This window comes from Hemitrygon akajei, unplaced genomic scaffold (genome assembly GCF_048418815.1).
Source record: "Hemitrygon akajei unplaced genomic scaffold, sHemAka1.3 Scf000061, whole genome shotgun sequence".
Classification (NCBI taxonomy): Eukaryota; Metazoa; Chordata; class Chondrichthyes; order Myliobatiformes; family Dasyatidae; genus Hemitrygon; species Hemitrygon akajei.
Window position 1 is genome coordinate 4,763,629 of NW_027331947.1, and position 24,870 is coordinate 4,788,498.

Below are 24,870 nucleotides of genomic sequence, written 5' to 3' on the forward strand. Positions count from 1 at the left end.
AGGTTCAACGTTACAAAGTGGCGCAGTGTTAATCTTGACAGCATTTAAAGTGAGTCTGTTATTGCATTTTTTTGTCATTTTTGAAGACCCACATTCTCTGTTGCCAGGGTAACCGCCCATGTAACTTGCAGGGAGTGGTGCACATTTTTATCGCTCTCTGGTCACGGTCCCTCAATGAGAGACATGGGCCTCGGGAGCAGATGTGACAGACTGATAGTGGGGTGGGGAGGATTTTGTGAGTAGTGAATGTAACGACTGTATTAACTCTGTGTTGGAATGAAGACGAAACTAATGAATGTGGGCATTACATTTCTGCAACTTTGTTCTGGCCGTCACAAACATCCGGTAATCAGTCAATAATTGTGCATAATTTAAAGGAAAAGGAGAAAAAGCTGGAAACGTTCAGCAGATCGGGCAGCAACTTGGACAGTCCCAGTCCTGATACTGAGTCTTCTACAGTTTCTCTTTCCACAAATCTAATCTGATGAAATGAGTTTCCAGCACTATTATTTCAATTTTATATTAAAAACATTTTATTCCTGTTAGCCTACAGGAAATGTGATGACCAGTTGTGCTGGGCAAGACCTGATTTAACAAAAAGATCGTGATAAATTGAATCCGGTTTAGTTGCAGGGGACAATGTGAAACGTATCCCCGGTATCTGGTGACTCACGCCCAGGTTTTCCAGCCTGATCATTGGTCCAGTCAGATGACCATCAGGTTCCCATTCTGCCATAAGTTGACGCAGTGTTAGTTTTTGAAATCTGATTGGCCGAAACACTGCATCATATTACCGGTAGCAAGGAGTCCTTGGAGAGTTGCTGTTTGGACTGTAATCATTGAAACTACTACTGTCGCCTCATTGTGAATTATTTTGCCTCACTATCGGTGTTTATTAACGAGAAATAGCAGAGGATTTATTAAATGCAGCCTGAGGTAAGGTAAAGGCAAACATTACAATTTTAGTTTCAACGTTATAAAATAGCTGTGTGTTAATTTTATATCAAGTCATTTTACGGGAGAATGTCAGCGTAGCACTCTGTCAACTGAAGTTTAATTGAGGTTGGATAACGCAACAAGACAATGATCCAGAAGACAAGAGTAAATCAATAATAGAATAATTACAAAAGAAAATGTTAATGGCCTAGTCAAAGTCCTAACGTTAATCCCATAGGAATGTTGCGGAATGGGCTGAAGCAGCAGTTCCTTCGAGGAATCCTACCTCGAAGCAGCAGTTCCGTCGAAGCAGTTTTGTAAGGCGGAATGACATAAAATACTTCCAAGCCGATGTGCAGGAAGATCAGCAGTTAACGGAAGCATTTGGTTGAAGTTATTGCTGTACGGGGTATTGGGGGTGCGGCGGGGGGGTGGGGGGTTCTCACCAATTAATGAAAGCCACCGTTCACAGACTTATTTTGAACAAGTACATGCAATATTGAATGATGTTAATATTGTCATAACGAGACTCACAGCGTTTAAAACTGACCCTGTTGTTTACATTTTCGATCATTTTTGGAGAGCCGCTTTCTGCACTGCCAGGATAACAGCCCATGTGACCGGTACGGAGCGGTAAACATTTTTATCGCGCTCTAGTCACCGTTGCTCAGTGAGAGTTAGTGGCGTCAGGAGCAGATGTAACAGACTGATAAAGGGGTGAGGAGGATGTTGTGAGCATTGACTGTGTGTACTGAATAATTCCTGTGTTGGAATGAAGAGAAAACTAATGATGATCCCTTTTCCCATCTGGTTCTATCTGCTCATTCCCCACGCATCTTGTTTAAACTCTCTCCAGCCTGTAACCCATCATCCCAATGATATATATCAATCATCTTGTTCAGACTCTGTCCATTCTCTATCCCACCACCTCAATGACAGTCTGTATCGCATCAATAATTACAATTTTAGTTTCAACGTTACAAAATGTCAAAATGTTAATCTTGACAACATTTAAAGTGAGTCTGTTATTTCATTTTATTTTTGTCATTTTTCGAGAGCCACTTTCTCTGTTGCCAGGGTAACAGCCCATGTGACTTGCAGGGAGTGGTGCTCATTTTTATCGCTCTCTGGTCACGGTCACTCAGTGAGAGACATGGGCCTCGGGAGCAGATGTAACAGACTGATAGTGGGGTGGTGTAGATGTTATGAGCACTGACTCTATCGACGGATTTCTCCCTATGTTGAAATGAAGAGAAAAGTAATGAATGTGGGACTTACATTTGTGCGACTTTGTTCAGGCCGTCACAAACATCTTGTAATCAGTCAATAGTTGTGCATCATTTAAAGTAAAAAGAGAGAATAATGGACACGTTCAGCAGATCGGGCAGCATCTTGGACAGTTCCAGTTCAGATACTGGGACTTCCAAAGTTTCTCTTTCGACAAATCTAATCTGAAGAAACGAGTTTCCAGCACTATTATTTCAATTTTATATTAAAAGCGTTTTATTCCTGTTAGCCTACAGGAAATGTGATGGCCAATTGTGCTGGGCCAGACCTCTTTAATCAATAAGATAATGATAAATTGAGTTCAGATTAGCTGCCGGAGACAATGTGAAACGTATCCCCGGTATTTGGTGACTCACGCCCAGGTTATCCAGCCCGATCATTGGTCCAGTTAGATGATCATAAGGTTCCCGTTCGGCCATAGGTTGATGGAGTGTTAGTTTCTGAACTCTGATTGGCCGAAACACTGCATCATTATACCGGTAACAAGGAGTCCTAGATTTGCGGTTTGGGCTGTAATCCTTAGTACTTATACAGATAGGACACGATGTTCCTCCTTCCAAATGAATCAGAAGTCTCGGGCATCTGGACATTGGTAGAGGGTATATCACTGAATACACCACTTGCTGTGAGATGTGAGGACGATGTGCGAGGCTTCTGGCTCGGTAAGTGACAGGTTCAGCTGTGTGACCCTGTGAGTTTGGGTCATGGGATATCATAGCTTTAGATCAAGTAAAATGGACCTGGGGAGTCAACTTGCCCATGTTTATGAGGTGTTGAGCGAGTATTTCTGGTCTGTGGGTTCATTGTTCAAACCGTGTTTGTAAATTCCCCCTCACTGTCACACGTCTGCAAGGCAGTGGAAATCTCACAGAAACTCAATATGCTGGAGATCTGCAGTAAAAACTGAAAAGGCTTGAAGTCATTCTGACGAAAGGTGTAAACATGAATCGTCAAATTTGTTCCTCTCCTCACAGCTGTTCCTTACCTGCTGAGTGTTCCTGATAAGTCCAGTTTCCTTTTATTACATTCACCCTGGACTGGTTTATATTTCCTGAAATGGACCTGATTTAACCTGGGAATGGAAATAGTTCGTGCTGTGATAGTAGAACAGTAAACAAACCACAACTTTTCGCACTAAATTGTTCTGGTATCAATTTCCCTGTTGTTCCTGGGAATCTGTTCAGTGCAGTTGTTGCTAAACAAGGTCCACATGAATGATCTCAGGAATGATCGGCTTTATGTGTGAGGAGCATTTGATGGGTCTGGACCTGGGCTCGATGGAGTTCAGAGGGACGGTGGGGGTGATGGAGGGATGTATGGTTAAGCAAACATACCGAATGCTGAAAAGCCTGGATACAGTGGACGGAGAGGATGTTTCCATTAGACAGAGAGTCTGTGATCTGAGAGCACAGTCTTAGGATAAAGACGCCTACCTTTAAAATTGTGATGACAGACAGACAGACATACTTTATTGATCCCAAGGGAAATTGTTTCGTTACAGTTGCACCAACCAAGAATAGAGTAGAGATATAGCAAAATAAAACCAGAAATAATTAAATAATAGTAAATAAATTATGCCTGTGGAAATAAGTCCAGGACCAGCCTTTTGGCTCAGGGTGTCTGACACTCCGAGGGAGGAGTAGTAAAGTATGATGGCCAAAAGCAGGAATGACTTCCTATGACGCTCAGTGTTGCATCTCGGTGGAATGAGTCTCTAGCTGAATGTAATTCCTGTGCCTAACCAGTACATTATGGAGTGGATGGGAGTCATTGTCCAAGATGGCATGCAAGTTGGACAGCATCCTCTTTTCAGACACCACTGTCTGAGAGTCCAGTTCCACCCTCACAACATCACTGGCCTTAAGAATGAGTTTGTTAATTCTGTTGGTGTCTGCTACCTTCAGCCTGCTGCCCCAGCACACAACAGCAAACATGATAGCACTGGCCACCACAGCCTCGTAGAACAACCTCAGCATCGTCCGGCAGATGTTAAAGGACCTCAGTCTCCTCAGGAAATACAGACGGCTCTGACCCTTCTTGTAGACAGCCTCAGTGTTCTTTGTCCAGTCCAGTTTATTATCAATTCGTATCCCCAGGTACTTGTAATCCTCCACCCTGTCCACACCGACCCCTTGGATGGAAACAGGGTTCACCTGTGCCTTGACGCTCCTCAGGTCCACCACCAGCTCCTTAGTTTTTTTTCACATTAAGCTGCAGATGATTCTGCTCGCACCGTGTGACAAAGTTTCCCACCGTAGCCTTGAACTCAGCCTCATCTCCCTTGCTGATGCATCCAACTATGGCAGAGTCATCAGAAAACCTCTGAAGATGGCAAGAATCTGTGCAGTAGTTGAAGTCCGATGTGTAGATGGTGAAAATAAGGGAGGCAGGACAGTCACCTGTGGAGCCCCAGTGCTGCTGACCACTCTGTCTGACATACAGTGTTGTAAGCGCACGTACTGTGGTCTGCCAGTCAGGTGATCAATAATCCGTGACACCAGGGAAGCATCCACCTGCATCACTGTCAGCTTCTCACCCAGCAGAGGAGGGTGGATGGTGTTGAACGCACTGGAGGAGTCAAAAAACATGACCCTTACAGTGCTCGCCGGCTTCTCCAGGTGGGCGTAGACACGGTTCAGCAGGTAGACAATGGCATCCTCAACTCCTAGTCGGGGCTGATAGGCAATCTGGAGGTGGTCTAAGTGTGGCCTAACTACAGGCTGGAGCTGCTCCAGAACAAATCTCTCCAGGGGCTTCATGATGTGGGAGGTCAATGCCACCGGTCTGTAGTCATTGGAGCCACTGGGGCGCGGCGTCTTCGATACAGGAACAAAGCAGGACATCTTCCACAGCACAGAAACCCTCCGTAGACTTAGGCTCAGGTTGAAGACATGGTAAATTACCCCACATAGCTGGGGGGCACGGGCTTTGAGCACCCTGGGGCTGATACCACCCGGGCCTGCAGCCTTGCTTGAGAAAAATCTCTTCAGCCGAAGGATGGCTGCTGTGTGGAAACTGTTGCCGCAGATAGGGGTGGAGGCTGCCCTTTGCGTATATTTATGGCAGATTTTAATATGTTCGTGTTTGCTCAGTAGCTTCAGGGTTGCAGAATGAAGGCAGGAATATGATGTTGGAATAAAAATCATGTTTGAATGGTGGAACAGACTCGATGGACTGAATCATCTAATGCTCCACCTACATCTTGTGTCTGACCATAACTGAACGATGACTCCTTCGTATCCCATATCAGGCATTGGGAAGTGCGAGGGGAAATTTAAGATGTGTTCTTTGAGATCGTTATATTTGTCTTCAACATTTAAACTTCGATAAACAGAAATATTTTTCTCATTTGTATTGTTAATGTGCTTTATTATCTCTCTAGTTAAAGTGGTGAGAGATTTATTGGAAAAAAAGCCCACAACTGGAGGCAAACCACGACTGAAGACGAGGAAACAGCAACAAGTGAACCAGCCCGAGGACTGAGAGCATCAACTGGGGCGAACCCATCTGACTCAGGGTTTCCATTGATTCGGTCAGCAGAAAGTTTGGTGAGTCTCATTTAGTCAAACACTGGTCCTTTAGACATTACATATCTATACAAAGGAAGGTAGGAAACAGTTGGAATGAGACGGAATGTGCCAGTTATTCCTCTGTCAGACCCAGCTGCAATCACTCCAGGTCTGGTAATGTGCTTTCAGCAGCCCAGCTCTTTAAAGCCACTCACATTCCCTCAGTGTTTGCTCATTTCAAGCTTTTGTGTGTTTTGAAGTAGTTTTCGGTCAGTTCTGAGTGGGGAGCGGGAATGAGAGTGGTTTGTTTATACTTGCTGTCTTTCAGAAATATAATTGCTTGAATTTAATTTGTGCCGACTTACGAACCATATCCTGAACCTTCTCAACCAAATTATCGATATACACGACAAATAGGAATGGGTGTAACCCTGGGAACACCACAAACCACGGAACTCAAGTCCAAGCAACAACTTCTCACCGCCAACAATAACAATAACAATAATCCTAACAATTCCTAATTCCTAATAATAATTCCTAACAATAATCTGTTTGCAGACTCTGGGGCCCAGTAACAAACTCAATGTTAACAGCAAGATTAGACAGTAACAAATATAAAGAGGAACTTGCTGCTTCCTGAAAGGACGCGTATCATGTCTGATATAAAGAGAAAGGTCCTCCGTTATTTACCTCGGGACCCATCCTTCTCGGTACGCTGCATCCGATAATCCGTAAGCCCCCAACCTCCCCCCACCTCGCCAATAGCCGCACATCCTTCCCATCGTTCACCCCACAATCGAACCCATGGACAGATTCCCTTCACCCACAGCCACACTCTGAACTTGGGTATCATAACTAACTGATCGTATATTCCCGGCTCGGGCAGAAAACTGAAACCAGGCCTGCAGCACTGGCGACCCCGGACACCCCAGATGACTGATTCAGTCCCGGCACTTACCCACGGCAACCGACCTTCGAATTACACAAACCCGAGATCAGCCCCTTCCTCACCGCCGCCCGATGAGGAGAACCGCCGGCATCCGCTGGGTTCGGCACTGTGCTCTGATCTGCAGGAGGTCTCCACCGCGCCACCTGTGGCAGGACGTCGGAGGGACAACACAGAGCGTTCGGGTGTCGGTTCATTCGCTGTGACATCCTCCAAATTTCACATCAACTCCATCCAACCGACTCTGGGCGAACTTTAACGACCAAGAAATAAATTCCTGTTAGCGATCAGCTGTCTGAATGATTCGCTCACTGTCGGGGTGGTTTGGATTACTGGGAGGCAAGGACAGCAGGGACGAGAGGTCTTCTGTTACCTGATACGAATCTGTGTTTCCCCTGCTGGCAGTTCCGGTTGACAGTAATAAAACGGTTGTTATGAAAATACTAAACAACGAGACACTGCACGGACTGAGCCATCTCAAATCAGATCACCCAGGAAACGCTTCCCCAGAAACATTCTGGATTTTGTGACCCAACTCGAGACAGGTACCACAGCGCCCACTCTACGGACAACCTGGCAGAGCAGGGCAACTGGCAAGGGACTTTACATCACAAAATATTGGATTCAGTGATGAAACCCGTTAAGTTTCCTTCGTTCTTCCACTGAAATCATTAAAACCTCCACTAACCAGCTTTTGAATGCAAGCTGTCACTCACACTGACGTCACTCTGGCGCCCCCAAACAAAGCCATAAAATAGTGGAACAGAATTAGGCCATTTGGCCCATCTGACGTCATGTGTGCGGTTCCTTTCGTCTGAGGGTTTGTTTCTCGTGGTTGTGCAGTTTAATCTTTCTTCCGTTCAGATCAGGGAGTGAGATCCGTAGATGTCACGCCCTCGCACTGTAGGTGGGCTTTCTTTTTTCCTTGACTCCATTCCACTGTTACAGATTGCCGAAGTGCAGCAAATGTCTCCAGGTATATAACCTTATTAATGCAAGAAGGAATCCTTTCTATTTTTTCGGGCTTCTCAAACATTTGTACACTTCAGCGAATTCTCTCCACAGAAGTTCCAGAGCAGAAGCTCGGTCTGTCTAATATTGCCACACAATTAATGTGGGGACTCGTTTATTATTCTCATGTACCGAGGTGCAGTGAAAAAACCTGTCATGCAAACATTCCAGCTGCAGAGGGTGCAGAACAGATTGCTGAAGCTTTTTGTGTGTGTTCTTTTATATCCCGTGTCAGGTTTTGTAAGATGTGCAGGACAGTTACAGATTTCGTTACACGGATCATTATATTTGTGTTCAACATTTAAATTCCAATGAGTTTTTTTTTTTCTTATTTGTATTGTTACCGTGCTTCGTTATCTCTGATTAAAATTAGATCTGCGCTGAGGGATTTGTTGGAAGAAAAGAACTGGAAACAAAGAACAACTGAAGAACAGCCGAAGACTGAGAGCACTGACTGGATTGAACCCTGATGGCTCAGAATTTTCCTTCATTCAGTCTGGAGAAAGTTTGGTGAGTCTCATTCACTCAAGTTCTCGTCCTTTAGACATCACATACCTGTATAAAGGAAGGTAGGAAATAGTTGGAGTGAGACTGAATGTGCCCAGAAGTACCAGTTATACTTCTGTCAAACCCAGTTGCAATCACTCCAAATTGAGAAAACATTTTCACAGTCAAATGCACAATGGAACTGTGAAGGTCGCTTCAGAAAGGGAAAAAATGTTCAGAGAAATGAAACTTGGTTCACAAGAGATTAAAACATTTAGGCAAGTGGAAAAAGGAAGCAACATTCAAATAGCGTAAGAACTGACTTAGAGGTCAAAGTGAACTTGAGAAGTTCTTGGGAAGTAGGATGAAGGAAAGCGCAAGGCGTTCTACATGTGGGTGAAGAAGAGGAGGGTGAATAGATTGAGGGTAGGACTACTCAGGAGCAAAGGTGGAAACGTGCCGGAGGATACGGTGACAGGTGAGGTGCTTAATGACTGCTTTGTTTCAGAGTTACCAATGAGATGGACAGTGATTGTGACGTAGCATAGTAGCATGGCAGCGTTCAGAAAGAGGTGTTGTTGAAGCATCCAATATATACCACTTTACGACAGGAAGTGAAGGAGGAGTTTACAAGGACATTGGCAATGATCTTTGTGTCCTCTCTGGCCACAGGCGTAGTAATCATTAGAGGATGGCATATCTTGTTCTATAATTCAATAAACGTAATATATATAATCCTGGGGATTACAGACCAGTGAGCGTCACATCGGTGCTGGGCAAACTCTTGGAATGGTTACTTGGGATGAGGAATTTTGAGCATTTGGAGAAATATTATCTTACTACGGGTTGCCACTTCGGCGTTTTGATGGTGAGTGGCGAAAAGGGTAGGGGAGTTACCAGAAATAACTTTCCACAATATGTGACAGTCATGCACCGACATTTGGATCGACAGAGACTGATCAGGAGACACCATAGCATTGTGCATGTAAAATTGTGCTTAACATGACCTCTTAAGTTTTTTGAAGATAAGTGTCAATGAGGGTGCGGGAGTGGATGTTGTACATTGAACTACAGTAAAGCCTTTGACAAGGTGCCACATGAAACTCGCTCTGGAAGATAAGTTCACATCCGGTCCAGGGAGAGAAAGTTAGATGGATTCAAGAGTGCCTTGAAGGTAGTAAGCAAAGAGGGATGGTTGAAGGTTTTTCCTTGAAGAAGGACCACAAGGTTACAAGTTGGGACATTTGATATTCGTTATTTGATAGCAATGATTTGAATACAAATGCACAAGGCTTGACCAGTAAGTTCACTGATGACACAAAATTAATAGATGGTGTTCATGATGAAGATTATCGTAGTTTACAGGGGATCTGAATGGGTAAAGCAATAGTAAACAGATTGCAAAATCAACACGAGCAGCATGCGTTTCACGCAGAGTTTTGTGATGATGTGGAGGGACCTGTCAAAGGAAGTGGATGAGGCAACACAATTGTATAATTCCAGAAGCAGTTGGGATGTGAAGATGGAGTGAGGAGACAAGGAGGGAAATGGGTTCAAAACAGAAAATTAGGATTATCTCTGTGGGCAATGTGGTTAGCACTTTCTAATTCGGCTGAAGGGTCTGTATCTGTACTCTGTTGCTGTGTGACTCTGTCAGAAGGATGCACCAGATATCACTGGACAGACATACAGACATGGCGTGGAAGTTGATGGAAAAGGGGAATGGTTGGTCCTTAAGCCAACTCCTGTTCTGATACAGGGGATGTAGGCTCTGTCATATTTATAAAGTCATCGTGTCTCTGACTCACTATCTGCTTGTCTGTAATTCAGACCATCACCCGCAGGTGGAGCTTTTCTACACCGGGAACAAAGAGTAAACAAGAAAACAACAACCGGGAATCGTCAGTCGGAATCAAAATGGCTGCAGGTATGATCACTGGGATCTTTATAATTAAACTTCCCTCGTGTTTGTGCACAATAGATCAGATGAAGTAACTTACACAAATGCTAACGGGCATTGAAAAGTTTTATCGAACAGGGTCATTGAATTCCATTGTAAAGAGGTCTTCAGTGATCGATCAATCTAACAGTTCCAGTGCAGGGTCCTGACACCGGTAATGGTGGAATTGCTCAGATCACCGTGCAAAGCTTCACCTGACTAGAAGCAGCAGGGTGTCCTGAATCCGGTGGTTGAGAGTAAAACACAGACAAAAATGTGCTGTTTGGTACGTTAAAGTCCAGGTTCAGGGATTGTTGCTCATCAGGGCCTGTTCAGAGGTGAAAGACATCTCGAACTTTCATTTATAAAATTCAGAGCCAGATGATTGAAGCATTTCCGGGATTTCAGGGATTGTGTGATAACACGGCATTTCAGGTTTTGGTCGGATAGCTGTCAACTTCCCCTTGGTTTTGTTGACGGCTCCGCAAAGGAGATGATGGGAGTTTCCGATATCTGTTTTCTGTAGCCGAGCCGAGAACATTGCCAACGTTCAGAATTTCTGACGATCAGGAGACAGCTCATCGTAGGTAAATTTGTGGTGTGTTTCGGTGTTTTAACACCCCAGTGAAAGTCTAGGCTGTGGACAAATGGTGAACGTCATTTTCTCAAAAGACGTTTAAAGAGCTTCAATGCTGATATGCTCAAATGATTTTCTCTGAGTCAGAAAATGTTCTCATCTGATTCAACCTTTTGTAAATAGAATATTCAATCTGCAATCTGTCAAGTACTAATACACCCTTCCTGTAGTATTGGTACCAGAACTGTACAGGCCATTTCAACTGGTCCAACAAACAGTTTATAACCTTGTCACAAGAGATTTCTGCGCCTGTATTCTGCTCTGCAGCTAATGATGGCAAACCTGCTAAATGTCCACTCGGCGCATTGTCTCCTGCAATCCGGTCGCTGATCTGTGTGTGACCCTGTGGAAGGGACAGCGTGCGCCCCGAGGTAATGGTCAGTCTGTGACCCAGGGGACAGGACAGGGTGCGTATCGAGGTAATGGTCAGTCTGTGACTCAGGGGACAGGACACCGTGCGCCTCGAGGTAATGGTCAGTCTGTGACCCAGGGGACAGGACAGTGTGCGTATCTAGGTAATGGTCAGTCTGTGACCCAGGGGACAGGACAGCATGCGCCTCGAGGTAATGGTCAGTCTGTGACCCAGGGGACAGGACAGTGTGCGTATCGATGTAATGGTCAGTCTGTGACCCAGGGGACAGGACAGCATGCGCCTCGAGGTAATGGTCAGTCTGTGACCCAGGGGACAGGACAGTGTGCGTATCTAGGTAATGGTCAGTCTGTGACCCAGGGGACAGGACAGCATGCGCCTCGAGGTAATGGTCAGTCTGTGACCCAGGGGACAGGACAGGGTGCGTATCGATGTAATGGTCAGTCTGTGACCCAGGGGACAGGACAGCGTGCGTATCGAGGTAATGGTCAGTCTGTGACCCAGGGAACAGGACAGCGTGCGCCTCGATGTAATGGTCAGTCTGAGACCCAGGGGACAGGACAGCGTGCGCCTCGAGGTAATGGTCAGTCTGTGACCCAGGGGACAGGACACTTTGACACAGCAGACGGAGAGTATGTGATTCAGGGGATCTGACAGTGTGTAATCCGGAGGCTGATCTGTGTGTGACGCTGGTGACTGAACAGTTTGTGATCCAGGGAGAATTTGCTTGTGGAAAATAATCCCAGTGATATTTCCCAGTAGCAACTGACACCATTCCATTAAGCTCCTCTGGTTATCAGTGTGTTCAACTACTGCATAGCCAGTGATCAGTATTATTGTGTCTATCCTGTTCTGTATCTGGGAGTGGATGTGTCTGGTCACCGGCTTATTGGGATGGTCACCTAGCAGGAAGTGCGATTCACATTCACCTACACAGTTCCACTCCAAATCTGATCACCCGGAGTCTCGGCTCCATTGATTGGTGGCTCTGTGTCTGTTCTCGCTGGAATTTAGAAGGATGAGGGGGTGAGGGATCTCAATGAACACTTTCGAATGTTGAAAAGGCTAGACAGAGTAGATGTTGAAAGATGTTTCCCATGGTGGGGAAGTCCAGGATAAGAGGACACAGCGGAAGGATAGAGGATCATCCATTTAAACAGAGATGGGGAGAAATTTCTCTAGCCAGAGGGTGGTGAAGTTGTGGAATTTGTTACCACAAGCAGCTGTGGATGGGTGTATTTAAGGCAGAGTCCTGGAGATTATTGATTGGAGACGGAATCATAGGTTACGGGAAGAAGGCCGAGAACTGCGGTTGAGGAGGGTAAAAAAGGATCAGCCATAATTGAATGGCGGAGCAGATTCGATGGGCTAAATGGCCTAATTCTGTACCTATGTCTTATGATCTTATTGTAGCCACCCATTGTACATCCTTGTTTTGCTGAGCTCTGAATCGCTCTAGTATAACTTGTAATTCGTCATTTATTTCAGATGGGAAATTAAATCAGGTCCGGAAATTACTGAAGAGTTTGTCACTAGACAGCTCATCGAGTGAAGATGATCGGGGCACCGGAAACAATGCACCAAAGCAGGGCCAGATTAAGAGCGATGTCCCAGTTGAATGCCGTCCGGCCACAACGGAAGGAGAGCAAATTCAGCCCAGAGACAGTGACGTCAGAGACACCAATCAGGACCCCGGAACTAGCACAAGTGAGGCGACTGCCTGTCAGCTCGGCAGCTCATCAAACATGCAATTGTCAAGTCCCCAACAAGGAGTGGGTGAGTGAAATGTGAGGGTGATGTGTTCACAGAATGTAGTACGGGGAAGGGTAAATGTGAGGCTTTGTTGGAGGGTTATAAGTATAGAGATTGGTTAGAGGAGAGGAGAAATGTATGGGTGTGGTACTTATGGTAGTGGGGCACCCGTGTTCCCACTACAGTAAACGTACTACATGTTTCAAGAATTTCCAGGATGTGTATCGGAGGAAATGCAACTGTCCAGATGAAGAGAGCATTTCTGGGAAACGAATTAAGGGAAATGTTTTCGCCAGGATGGAGAGAGCATCTCTGAGAGGCCACTCTCGTTGACAGCCCCAGCATTTACTCCCATCCTAAATTGAAATAGGTGAGTGGGTGGATTTGGAGTGGTTCGTTTCTGGCAAAGCAGTCCTTCTGGTAAAGCATTGTTGGGTAGGTTTTGCGGACAGTCTTGGGGAAAAGGACATATGTGTGTACATGGCCGATCCAAGTGTGGTTCCTTGTGGAACATGACTGGTCAAAGATCGCCAGCCAGGTTAAGCCTCACTACTATATGTCTGCTAAGGGGAAGGTGACTATGAATCCAAAAGGTCAAGAATGTTAATTTTCTGTATGAGACTCCCATGTGGGACCTTGTCAAACACCCGCCTAATATCCAAGTAGGCAAGATCCACTGTGCAACTTCATGCATCCGCTTTGTCACTTCCTGGAAGAACTCAATCAAGTTAGCAAGATGCTTCTTCACCTGCCCAAAGCCTTGCAGCTGAACCATAAACCACTCTAACATTCTCTCTTTCATACTCTCATGGGGCAGATATAAAAGGCTGAATGCATGTACTACCAGCTTCAAGGACAGATTTAATTCTGCATTTATAAGACTACTGATGGTCAGCAACTATGTTAGGATTCACTCTTATTAATAATAAGACAATCTTATATATAAAATTATAACTTCGTGCATGTTGCAACTAATAACCAGTCATTGAGATAACCCGAGTATACTTACAGAAGGGCAGAAAATATACTGTTAGGTTATGAAGGGATTTACATAAGAACATAAGAGATAGGAGCAGGAGTAGGCCAATCGGCCCCTCAAGCCTGCTCCGCCATTCAACAAGATCATGGCTGATCCAATCTTAACTCTAGTTTTCACCGAATCCCACAAGGCAACAGTGCCAACCAACAGGGCACCATGCCGCCCATTTTATTTTATTATTCATCCCGCCCAAACCCATGTGATCACCCGGAGAAAAAAACCGAGTTGCCAATTGAGGAGAAAAAATCTGGAAAATTCCTCTCCGACCCATCCAGGCTATCGAAAACTGGTCCAGGAGATCACATGGCTGATCTAAACCTAACCTCATGTCCACTTAGCTGCTCGCTCACCGTGTCCCCTAATGCCATTTTTATCCAGGAAAATGTCTATCTCCGTTTTGAATTTATTGAGTGTAGTAGCTTCCACAGCTCTCTGGGGCAGTAAATTCCACAGCCCCACTACCCTCTGAGTGAAGAAATTTCTCCGCATCTCAGTCCTGGAACGGCATCCCCTTATTTTAAGATTATGCCCCCTAGTCCTAGTTTCACCCATCATTGGGAACATTCTCCCCGCATCCACCCGATCAAGCCCCTTCACAATCTTATATGTTTCAATAAGATCGCCTCTCATTCTTCGGAACTCCAATGAGTAGAGTCCCAATCTACTCAACCTCTCATCATACATCAACCCACCCATCCCCGGAATTAACCTAGTGAACCTTCTCTGCACTGCCTCGAGAGCCAGTGTGTCCTTTCTTAAATATGGACACCAGAACTGCACGCAGTACTCCAGGTGTGGTCTCACCAATACCCGGTACAACTGCAGTAAGACCTCCCTGTTCTTATACTCCATCCCCCTAGCAATAAAAGCCAGCATTCCATTGGCCTTCTTGACCACCTGCTGCACTTGCATACTAACTTTTTGTGTTTCCTGCACCAGGACCCCCAGATCGCTTTGCACAGAAGCACTTTCCAGTTTCTCTCCATTTAGATAATAAGTTGCTCTATTATTTTTCCTGCCAAAGTGCAAGACCTCACACTTGTCAGTATTATATTTCATCTGCCAAATGTCTGCCCAATCACTCAGCCTATCTATGTCCCCCTGCAGGGTTTCAATGTCCTCCGCACTCATTACACTCCCTCCCATCTTTGTGTCATCAGCAAATTTCGATACGTTGCACTTAGTCCTTTCTCCAAATCATTAATATAGATTGTAAAGAGTTGGCGTCCCAACACCGACCCCTGTGGAACACCACTAGTCACTAACTGCCAGTCTGAGAATAAAACATTTATCCCAACTCTCTGTTTTCTGTTAGAAAGCCAATCCTCCACCCATGCCAGAATATTATCCCCAATCCCATGATTTTTTTACTTTAAGTAATAATCTTTGGTGTGGCACCTTGTCAAATGCCTTTTGGAAGTCCAAATACACCACATCCACTGGTTCCCCTTTATCTACCCTATATGTTATGTCCTCAAAGAACTCCAACAAATTTGTCAAACATGACTTCCCTTTTGTAAAGCCATGCTGACTTTGTCCTATTAAGCTATGTTTATCCAAATGCCCTGTTACTGTTTCCTTAATTATCGATTCCAACATTTTGCCAACCACAGATGTTAGGCTAACTGGCCTATAATTCCCAGCCTTCTGTCTATTGCCCTTTTTAAATAAAGGAGTTATATTAGCATTTTTGCAATCTGATTTAAGGAACAAATGATAATAAATGATGTAATTCTATATCAAGCCTGGAGGAAAAACAGAAATCTTCTGTGCTTTTATATTGACATTCAAAAAACATTTGAACATTTGATTCTGTCCCTGACTCGTGATTAATAAAACTTTCTAATATATACACCCAATACCTGTGAAATATCTACATCTGATGAAGCATTGGCGTACAATAATCACCTACTAACAACCGCAATGGGGGAAAAAAAACAACTGTAATCAAAATAAATGTACGCATTTTCCAGAACGAAACGCTAAGCCTGCTGCGGTCTTGTCTGGCTTTAAACCCGCTCTCTAATTTACCGAATCGGAGAAAAATCAGGTATCAAACCAAGACAAAAAAAACAGCAAATGAATTATAGCTTGACTCATCTGCTGTACAGAATGATTTGAAAAAACTAGTTCTTGCATCTGTAGAGCTAAAACAATAAATTCAAATAATGGAACTAATTTCCAAAGATATAAACATTAGCTTTAGATGAGAAAAGTATAGAACATAAACATTACGAAAGGAGCTGGAGTGCTAGTAGTATATGACAGAGCATCAGGATTCAATATAGCAGATAGATGAATATGAAACATACAAGTATATTTAGGATATCAACAAGCAAAGAAGATAGATCACCGTGTGATAAAGAGAATTTATTCAACATAATTTACTTCAGGGCTAAAGAAAGTCTGCCAAGCAAAGCTGAAGAATAACAATATAACAAAGGCAATAACCACGTTCACTCTGCTTATATAAACGTATTCATTTGGCATAATATCTCTGTCTGAAATTGATGTGGAAAACTTATAAAGAAAAATACGAATTGAAATAGCAACTTTTAGAAAACACCGTGTGGACTCCGGCACACTTAGGTTAACACAACCTAGGACAGGATGAATAACCGACATTAAAAAATTACACAACTGTCGGATAAAACTTCTCAAAATCAAAAACAGGTTTAATATCACCGACAGGGGTTGTGAAATTTATATAACATTGCATAAGTATTCACTCCTTTCTAGTCCATATTTAGTAGATCAAACTTGGGCAGAAATTACGGGTTTGGATTGTGTGGAGAGATCTCTATCAGCTTTGTACATCAGAACACTGTAATGTTTCCCCATTCTTCTGACAATAATTGCTCAAGCTCTGTGATATTGCATGGGAATCGTGTGTGAACACCCGTTTTCAGGTCCAGCCAAAAATACTCGGTTGGATTGTGGTCAGTACTCACACTTGGCCACTCCAGGACAGTACGTTTGTTGTTTTTAACCTCTTCCTGTATAGCTTTGGCTTTATGTTTGAGACCATTGTCTTGCTGCAAATCAAATACTTTCCCAACTCGCAGCTCTCCAGCAGACTACGTCAGGTTTTCCTCCAGGATTTCCCGGTATTTTCCTGCATACCTTTTACCCTCCACCTGTAGAAGTCTTTCAGAATCTGCTGCAGTGCAACGACCCTAAAGCATGATTCTTCATGGTAAGGATGGTGTGACTTTGATGATGTACAGTGTTTGGCTTACATCAAATATAGCATTTAGTCTGATGGTCAGAAAGCTCAGTTTTGGTTTCATCCACCTTAGAAACTTCAGGGTCTCCCACATGCCTTCTGGCAAACTCTGGCCAAGATCTGAGTTATCTTCAACACGGCCTTTCTCTTTGCCACTCTCCCATAAAGCTGTGATTGGTGAAGTGTCCAGGCAACAGTTCTTGTCTGCGCAGTCACTGAAGTTTGTAACACCTCCACATAGGTCTCTTGGTGGCCTCCCTCAACAGTCCTCTTCTTGTACGGTCACTCGGTTTTTGAGGAAAACTCCTCTAGGCAGAATTACAGCTGTGCCATTTTATACCCATTTCTTGATGATTAACTTAATTGTACTCCAAGAGATATTCAGTGACTTGGAAATTTCTTGTATCAATCTCCTGATTTGTGCTTTTCAATTACCCTTTAACGGGGTTGCTTGTACTGTTCTTCTGTCTTCACGGTGTAGCTTGTACCAGAATACTGACTCGCCAACAGTTGGACCTTCCAGATACAGTTGTAGTTTTACTGCAATCAATGTTACACCTTCACAGCACGCAGGTGTCCAAAAACAGAACGCAATTCAACTAATTATGTGAATTATAAAACCAATTGGCTGCACCAGTGCTGATTGGTTGTGTCATACTACAGGAGGATGAATACTTAAGCAATTAATCACATTGTGTTTTGTGTATAGAGTTAATTTAGATCACTTTTCAGAGATGTTTCCACAAGTCTTTTATTCAGCCGGTTCGGATATCACCCAAGTGCGGAGTAAGAGACACGGGTCGATAGTTTCCTGGGTCCAAGATCCTTCTGTCACGCTAGAGACAGAAATAATAGTTCGTACATTGTTGCCTCGACGTATCACTCTAACCAATCAATCTCAGGGCCAATGTCAGCTGCCCGCTCTCTGCTGGGTCCATCTTCGTGTGGTCGAGATTTGCTGTCACCGTGTTCGGAATTGGCCCAAGTGAGGAGTGAGAGACACTGACGCAGGTCGATAGCTCACAGAATTCAATACAAACATTATCACAGGGAAAAATAAAACTATAAACACTAGGCCAAACAGGGCCGTTGACTAAGACTCTCAAATGGAAAACCAAGCCGACACTGCGGTTGAAAAGAACAACTAAATATAAAACTAATACTGCTGGTCTTCAGAGTCAGTTGACCCAACAGTCCAATTTCTCAGGCCGAATGCAAGCAGGCAGCGAAGCATTGCTGTGTTCATGTCTCCACAAACACCACGATGACAAGTATGGAGTTAAATACAATCACAATGAAATAGTAATTAACAGGCACGCGGTTATTCACAAGTGCAATTGCCGTATCTACTGCGCTGCCCAATCGGTGGTTGTGACAGGGCCCTCCTCTCCAGGTGCAGCCCCTGAGGCGCCACAGACCCGTGTCCAACTGGTAGATAAGTGTCATGCTGTGCACTGCCGATATCGGAGCCAAAGACTTCCATGTGGAGACTGAAACATGATCTTATAGAGAGGTAGCTCGACCAAGTGACATCGTGAGACGAAACATTCACAAAATGTGGACCCTCCGATTGGAGCTAATCGGGCATCCGCTTCAAAATCAAAACTGACACAGAATCCCTGAGCCTAAACTTAAGCAACTTAAACACCAGGAAACCGCATTACAAAGAGCGACTCGCTCGAGAAAATCAAAAGGAACTCTCAAACCACGAATGACCGTTGTGAAGCAACAATTAACCAATTCAGGTGCTCTAAAAATCTCAGACCTAATGCTCTCTGATGCCCTGAACTGGTCTGCAGAAGTCTCTACAGGACCCCCCCCCCCCCACTTATCTGGTACCTAATGAATAATAATTAGTTGACACATGCTTATTCACAAACACAGTTGCCGTATCCACTGCGCTACCGAATCCGTGGTTGTGACATTTTTATGTTGATCACTGTCAAGACAGCCACATTAAATCCACTGTGATTGAATGCTGTAAAACAATAAAACATGGAAATATAGAACATTGAAACCTACAGCACTTGACAGGTCCTTCGGCCCACAATGTTGTGCTGACAATGTAACCTACTCTAGAATTTACCTAGAATTGCCCTACAGCATAGCCCTCTAAATTTCTAAGCTCCATGTATCTATCTACCAGTTCCTGAAAGGACCCTATAGTGTCCGCCTAAACCACCGTTGCTGGTAGTGCATTCCATGCTCCCACCAGTATCTGTGACATCCCCCGTACCTCCTACTTCCAAGCACCCCTATGATCCGTCTATGATCCCTCGTGTTAGACATTCCAGCCCTTGGGAAAAAAACAAAAAACCTCCGTCTATCCACACGATCAATGTCTCTCATCATCTTATGCACCTCTATCAGGTCACCTCATCCTCCGTGGCTGCAAGAAGAAAAGGCCAAGTTCACTCAACCTATTCTCATAAAACATGCTGTCCAATGCAGTGAACATCCTTGTAAATCTCCTCTGCACTCTCTCTACAGTATCGACATCCATCCTCTAGTGAGGTGACCAGAAATGAACACAGTACTCCAAGTGCGGTCTAACTAAGGTCATACATAGCTTTAACATTGTTTCGCAGGTCTTTAACTCAATCCCACAATTGCTGAATGCTATCACACCGTCCGCGTTCTCAACAACACTGTTAATCTGTGTAGAATCTTCGAGCGTTTTGTGGACACAAACTCCAAGATCTCTCTGATCCTTCACACTGCCAAGAGTCTTACCATTACTATGCTATCCAGTCTTCAAATTTGATCATCCTAAATGAACCACTTCACACTTATCTCGATTTGAACTCCATATGCCACTTTTCAACCCAGTTCTTCATCCTATCGGTGTCCTGCTGGAACCTTTGACAACCCTCCAGACTATCCACAACACCACCAACTTTTGTGTCATGGACAAGCTTACTATCCCACTCTTCTACTTCCTCATCCCGGTCATTTATAGAAATCAGAAGGAGGAACAGAACAGTTCCTTGTAGAACACCACTGGTCACCATTCTCCCTGCAGTACTCCAACCATCTGCAACCTCCCTTTGCCTCCTGTGGGAAAGCTAATTCTGGTTCCATAAAGCAATGCCCCCTTGGATCCCATGCCTCATTACTTTCTGAATGAGCCTTGCAATGGAATGCCTTACTGCTCTAACTTCATTAATGTGTGTGTGTTTTTGTTCCATCCTTAAATAATTTAATGTTTCGTAAGGCGTGACCTGCCCTTGACCAAACAACACTGACTATCCATTAATCAGATTATATCTCTCCAAATGCTCATAATTCCTTCCTCTCAGAATCTTCTGCAACAACTTGCTCACTGGACGTGCTCACTGGTCTGTAATTTACAGGGTTATCTCTATTCCCTCTCTTAAACAAGGGAACAGCATTTGCAACCTTCCAATCCTCCGATACTTCTCAACACACTATTGATAATGGACAGATAATCGCCGGAGTCTCAATAATCTTCCCATAGTAGCCGGGGGGCATATCTCATCAGGTCCAGGCAACTTATCTAATTAATGCTTTTCAAATTTTCCAGCACATCCTCTTTCTTAATGTCTATACAGTCAAGCTTTTCAGTCCACTGCAAGTCATTCCCACAAATGCCAAGGTCCTTTTCACTGGTGAAAGTATTCATTAAGTACCTCAGAATATTTAAAATGATCGGCAGATTCAGAAATATCTGTTGAGAATGTCGCGGTGAAATCTAACCAAGCCACGTTGCCATTTCTGGAGACCCCCACTGACTTGTTATACTTGCAAGACGTGTCCTCAGCTCCAATGCTGATCGTTACAGAAGTCGGTGATATGTATTCTATCCTTTATTAGCAAACATACAATCTTGAAGCGTTGAATCTGAACTGCACCCAACCGTCAGTTCGGCGTATTTGAGTGAATAATAATAAGAAAATATAACACCCATCAATCCCCAGCTGTGTACTGCACTGGACAAAGCACAAATATAACACCCGTCACTACCCAGCTATGTACTGCACTGGACAAAACACAAATATAACACCCATCAATCCCCAGCTGTTTACTGCACTGGACAAAGCACAAATATAACACCCGTCACTACCCAGCTGAGTACTGCACTGGACAAAGCACAAATATAACACCCGTCACTCCCCAGCTGTGTACTGCACTGGACAAAGCACAAATATAACACCCGTCACTCCCCAGCTGTGTACTGCACTGGACAAAGCACAAATATAACAACCGTCACTCCCCAGCTGTGTAGTGCACTGGACAAAGCACAAATATAACACCCGTCACTCCCCAGCTGTGTACTGCAGTGGACAAAGCACAAATATAACACCCGTCACTCCCCAGCTGTGTACTGCACTGGACAAAGCACAAATATAACACCCATCACTCCCCAGCTGTGTACTGCACAGGGCAAAGCACAAATTTAACACCAGTCAATCCCCAGCTGTGTACTGCACTGGACAAAGCACAAATTTAACACCAGTCAATCCCCAGCTGTGTACTGCACTGGACAAAGCACAAATTTAACACCAGTCACTCCCCAGCTGTGTACTGCACTGGACAAAGCACAAATATAACACCCGTCACTCCCCAGCTGTGTACTGCATTGGACAAAGCACAAATATAACACCCGTCACTCCCCAGTTGTGTACTGCACTGGACAAAGCACAAATATAACACCCGTCACTCCCCAGCTGTGTATTGCACTGGACAAAGCACCAATTTAACACCAGTCACTACCCAGCTGTGCACTGCACTGGACAAAGCACAAATTTAACACTAGTGAATCCCCAGCTGTGTACTGCACTGGACAAAGCACAAATTTAACACCAGTCAATCCCCAGCTGTGTACTGCACTGGACAAAGCACACATTTAACTCCAGTCACTCCCCAGCTGTGTACTGCACTGGACAAAGCACAAATGTAACACCAGTCACTCCCCAGCTGTGTACTGCACTGGACAAAGCACAAATATAACACCCGTCACTCCCCAGCTGTGTACTGCACAGGACAAAGCACAAATATAACACCAGTCACTCCCCAGCTATGTACTGCACTGGACAAAGCACAAATATAACACCCGTCACTCCCCAGCTGTGTACTGCACTGGACAAAGCACAATTATAACACCCGTCACTCCCCAGCTGTGTACTGCACTGGACAAAGCACAAATATAACACCCTTCACTCCCCAGCTGTGTACTGCACTGGACAAAGCACAAATATAACACCCGTCACTCCCCAGCTGTGTACTGCACTGGACAAAGCACAAATATAACACCAGCCAATTCCCAGCTGTGTACTGCACTGGACAAAGCACAAATATAACACCCCTCAATCCCCAGCTGTGTACTGCACTGGACAAAGCACAAATATAACACCCGTCACTCCACAACTGTGTACTGCAGTGGACAAAGCCCAAATATAACACCCGTCACTCCACAGCTGTGTACTGCACAGGACAAATCACAAATTTAACACCAGTCACTACCCAGCTGTGTACTGCACAGGACAAAGCACAAATTTAACACCAGTCACTACCCAGCTGTGTACTGCACTGGACAAAGCACAAATATAACACCCGTCACTACCCAGCTGTGTACTGCACTGGAGAAAGCACAAATTTAACACCAGTCACTACCCAGCTGTGTACTGCACTGGACAAAGCACAAATTTAACACCAGTCACTACCCAGCTGTGTACTGCACAGGACAAAGCACAAATATGCAACTGATTCCCTTCGCATTGACCACACCGTCACTGATGCGACCATAGAAAGCATCATGACTACGCAACATAGAACATGTTCGGAAGTGTTTGGCTCTGCTTAAATACAAAACGGTGTTCCCCTTTACTTCTTGATTAATTTCTGATCCTCCTGTTAATTTGCTTTGTTACAGTTCAGCAAATTCTGAAGTCTAGCAGCAAAAATGGTTCAAGGAGTGGGCATGGTAGGAGTTCTACTGAGTTCTAGTAACATCAGGAAAGGACATGGTTTTGCTGGTGAATTATTTTAATCTATTTTAATCTCTGCTGACTCTCTGCCTGGCTTTTATTCAATATCGGCAATTCACAAAATATTTCTGAAAACTGGCCAGTGAGATGAGAGAGAGTTAACATTTCTAGGGGGGAAACAGAAACCCGTGGAAGGGGTACAATTACTGTCTGCTCCTGCTCCTCTCACAGTTTGTGATACACATTAAAACAGCGAGGTATTCCAAAACGCAACCACTCTGCAGATGCTGAAAGTTTTGAGCAACAGAAAGTCACACAAAATATTGGTGGAATTCACGAAGTCAGGCAGCATCCATGCAGATAAATAAACAGTTGACGTTTCGGATGAGGAACACGAGGAATAGAAAGCAATAAGGCAGTATCTAGAATTTCTGTCCCCTCATTTCCAGTCCGAATCAGGGCCTTGGCCCGAAACGTTGATTATTTATTCTCCTCCAAAGATGCTGCCTGACCTGCTGAGAACCTTCTGCATTTTGTGAGAAATCCCAGAGATTTTCTGAGGAAGGGGTTGACCAGGCAGGCAGACAGTAACCCTGAGCTAAGCCGTGGTGATGGGCAGTACCAGGAGAATGATGGTGATGGTTACTATATTCTCAGCAATAAACAGTCCTTTCAAAACAGAGAGGTATATTCTTGGGGAACTATAACTCCTTCCATAACCTACCCACCCTCTCTCTCCGGCCCGAGCCGTTCCTCCTCCCTTCCCCCCTCTATGTATGTATATATGCATGTATGTATGTACGTTCGTATGTGTGTATATATATACAGGACTGCATTTGGTGATCTTTAGGTTCCAGAGGGAAAGCTGCTGCCCAATATGGGGTCAGTAATTTCTTTAATGCTCCTCATTTTCCTTCACAGGTCCGAGCTCAGTGATCACCGAGCTCCTGGCAAGCTGGAATGATTTCCAGCTGCTGCAGTTGACGGACTTCTACCGGGACAGGCTGGAGCAGGCGATGGGAGGAGCGGTGCACGGAGTGAGCCTGGCGTTAACGGCCGAGAATCAGTTCAGTGGAGAGGAACATCGGGTGAGTGGGAGGGAGAATGGGTTTGAATTTTCACACATCACAGGACTGATGGGTGTCGGAACTCTCACTCATCGGATATTAAATTAGATAAAAGAACAACAGGGTAATAAATACTGTACATACAATCACAAACATGTGAATCTGAACGAGTAATAGAAAGGGGTGTAAAGACCCCGCGGACTGGTGGGTGGCTGCTCAATGTTCAGAGTGAGTTGAGCAGGTAACAGTTGTGTGGGCTTACAGTATTAAATGGAAATATTACAGGAGGTTTGGGTTTGGGATGAACGTGAAGCGTAAGTGCAGGATGTCAGTGAGAACTGGAATATTATCAGCGGATACCACAGGAGCTCGAGTGTGTTCTGTTCTGTGTGGAGATGACTGTGTTACAAACTGTAACTGAAAACAGTGTGGATCGGGGAATACTGCCATGTTGAAATGTGTAATCACTGAATAAACCTCCACTGGAAAAGGCAAAGGAAAGGCATCAGGTGTCAGCCGGTAATCCGCTGTCATGTTGGACACTGGCGGACTGAGGAGATGAATCACATCGTCTTTCTGCAACTTTTCCGAGACCGCTCACTCTGTTATAAAAGCCCGCCTGACTTTCCTCATCTGTGATGGTTATTTTCTGATTTTGTTTTACACCATCAAATCTGGTGAGGAATTATTCATGGATTTGGAGCCACGTCAATGAAG

At 44.5% G+C, this 24,870-nt stretch overlaps 1 protein-coding gene across 3 annotated transcripts in view; it reads left to right on the forward strand.

Annotated features, from left to right (window-relative positions):
* Positions 1–818: 818 nt before the first annotated feature.
* The window catches only part of LOC140721783 (NACHT, LRR and PYD domains-containing protein 3-like), a 71,474-nt gene continuing 47,422 nt past the window's right edge, over positions 819–24,870 (forward strand). Inside the window, exons 1-6 of one of the 3 annotated variants that reach the window (XM_073036580.1) lie at positions 819–941; positions 5,606–5,771; positions 8,063–8,199; positions 10,020–10,102; positions 12,610–12,897; positions 24,008–24,174. In XM_073036580.1, coding sequence (XP_072892681.1) covers positions 8,159–8,199; positions 10,020–10,102; positions 12,610–12,897; positions 24,008–24,174 — 579 coding nt within the window. In that variant the 5' untranslated portion in view covers positions 819–941; positions 5,606–5,771; positions 8,063–8,158. Of the gene's footprint in view, positions 942–5,605; positions 5,772–8,061; positions 8,200–10,005; positions 10,103–12,609; positions 12,898–24,007; positions 24,175–24,870 lie in introns of those variants that run through there. The other 2 variants (XM_073036581.1, XM_073036582.1) reach the window with 2 other exon arrangements.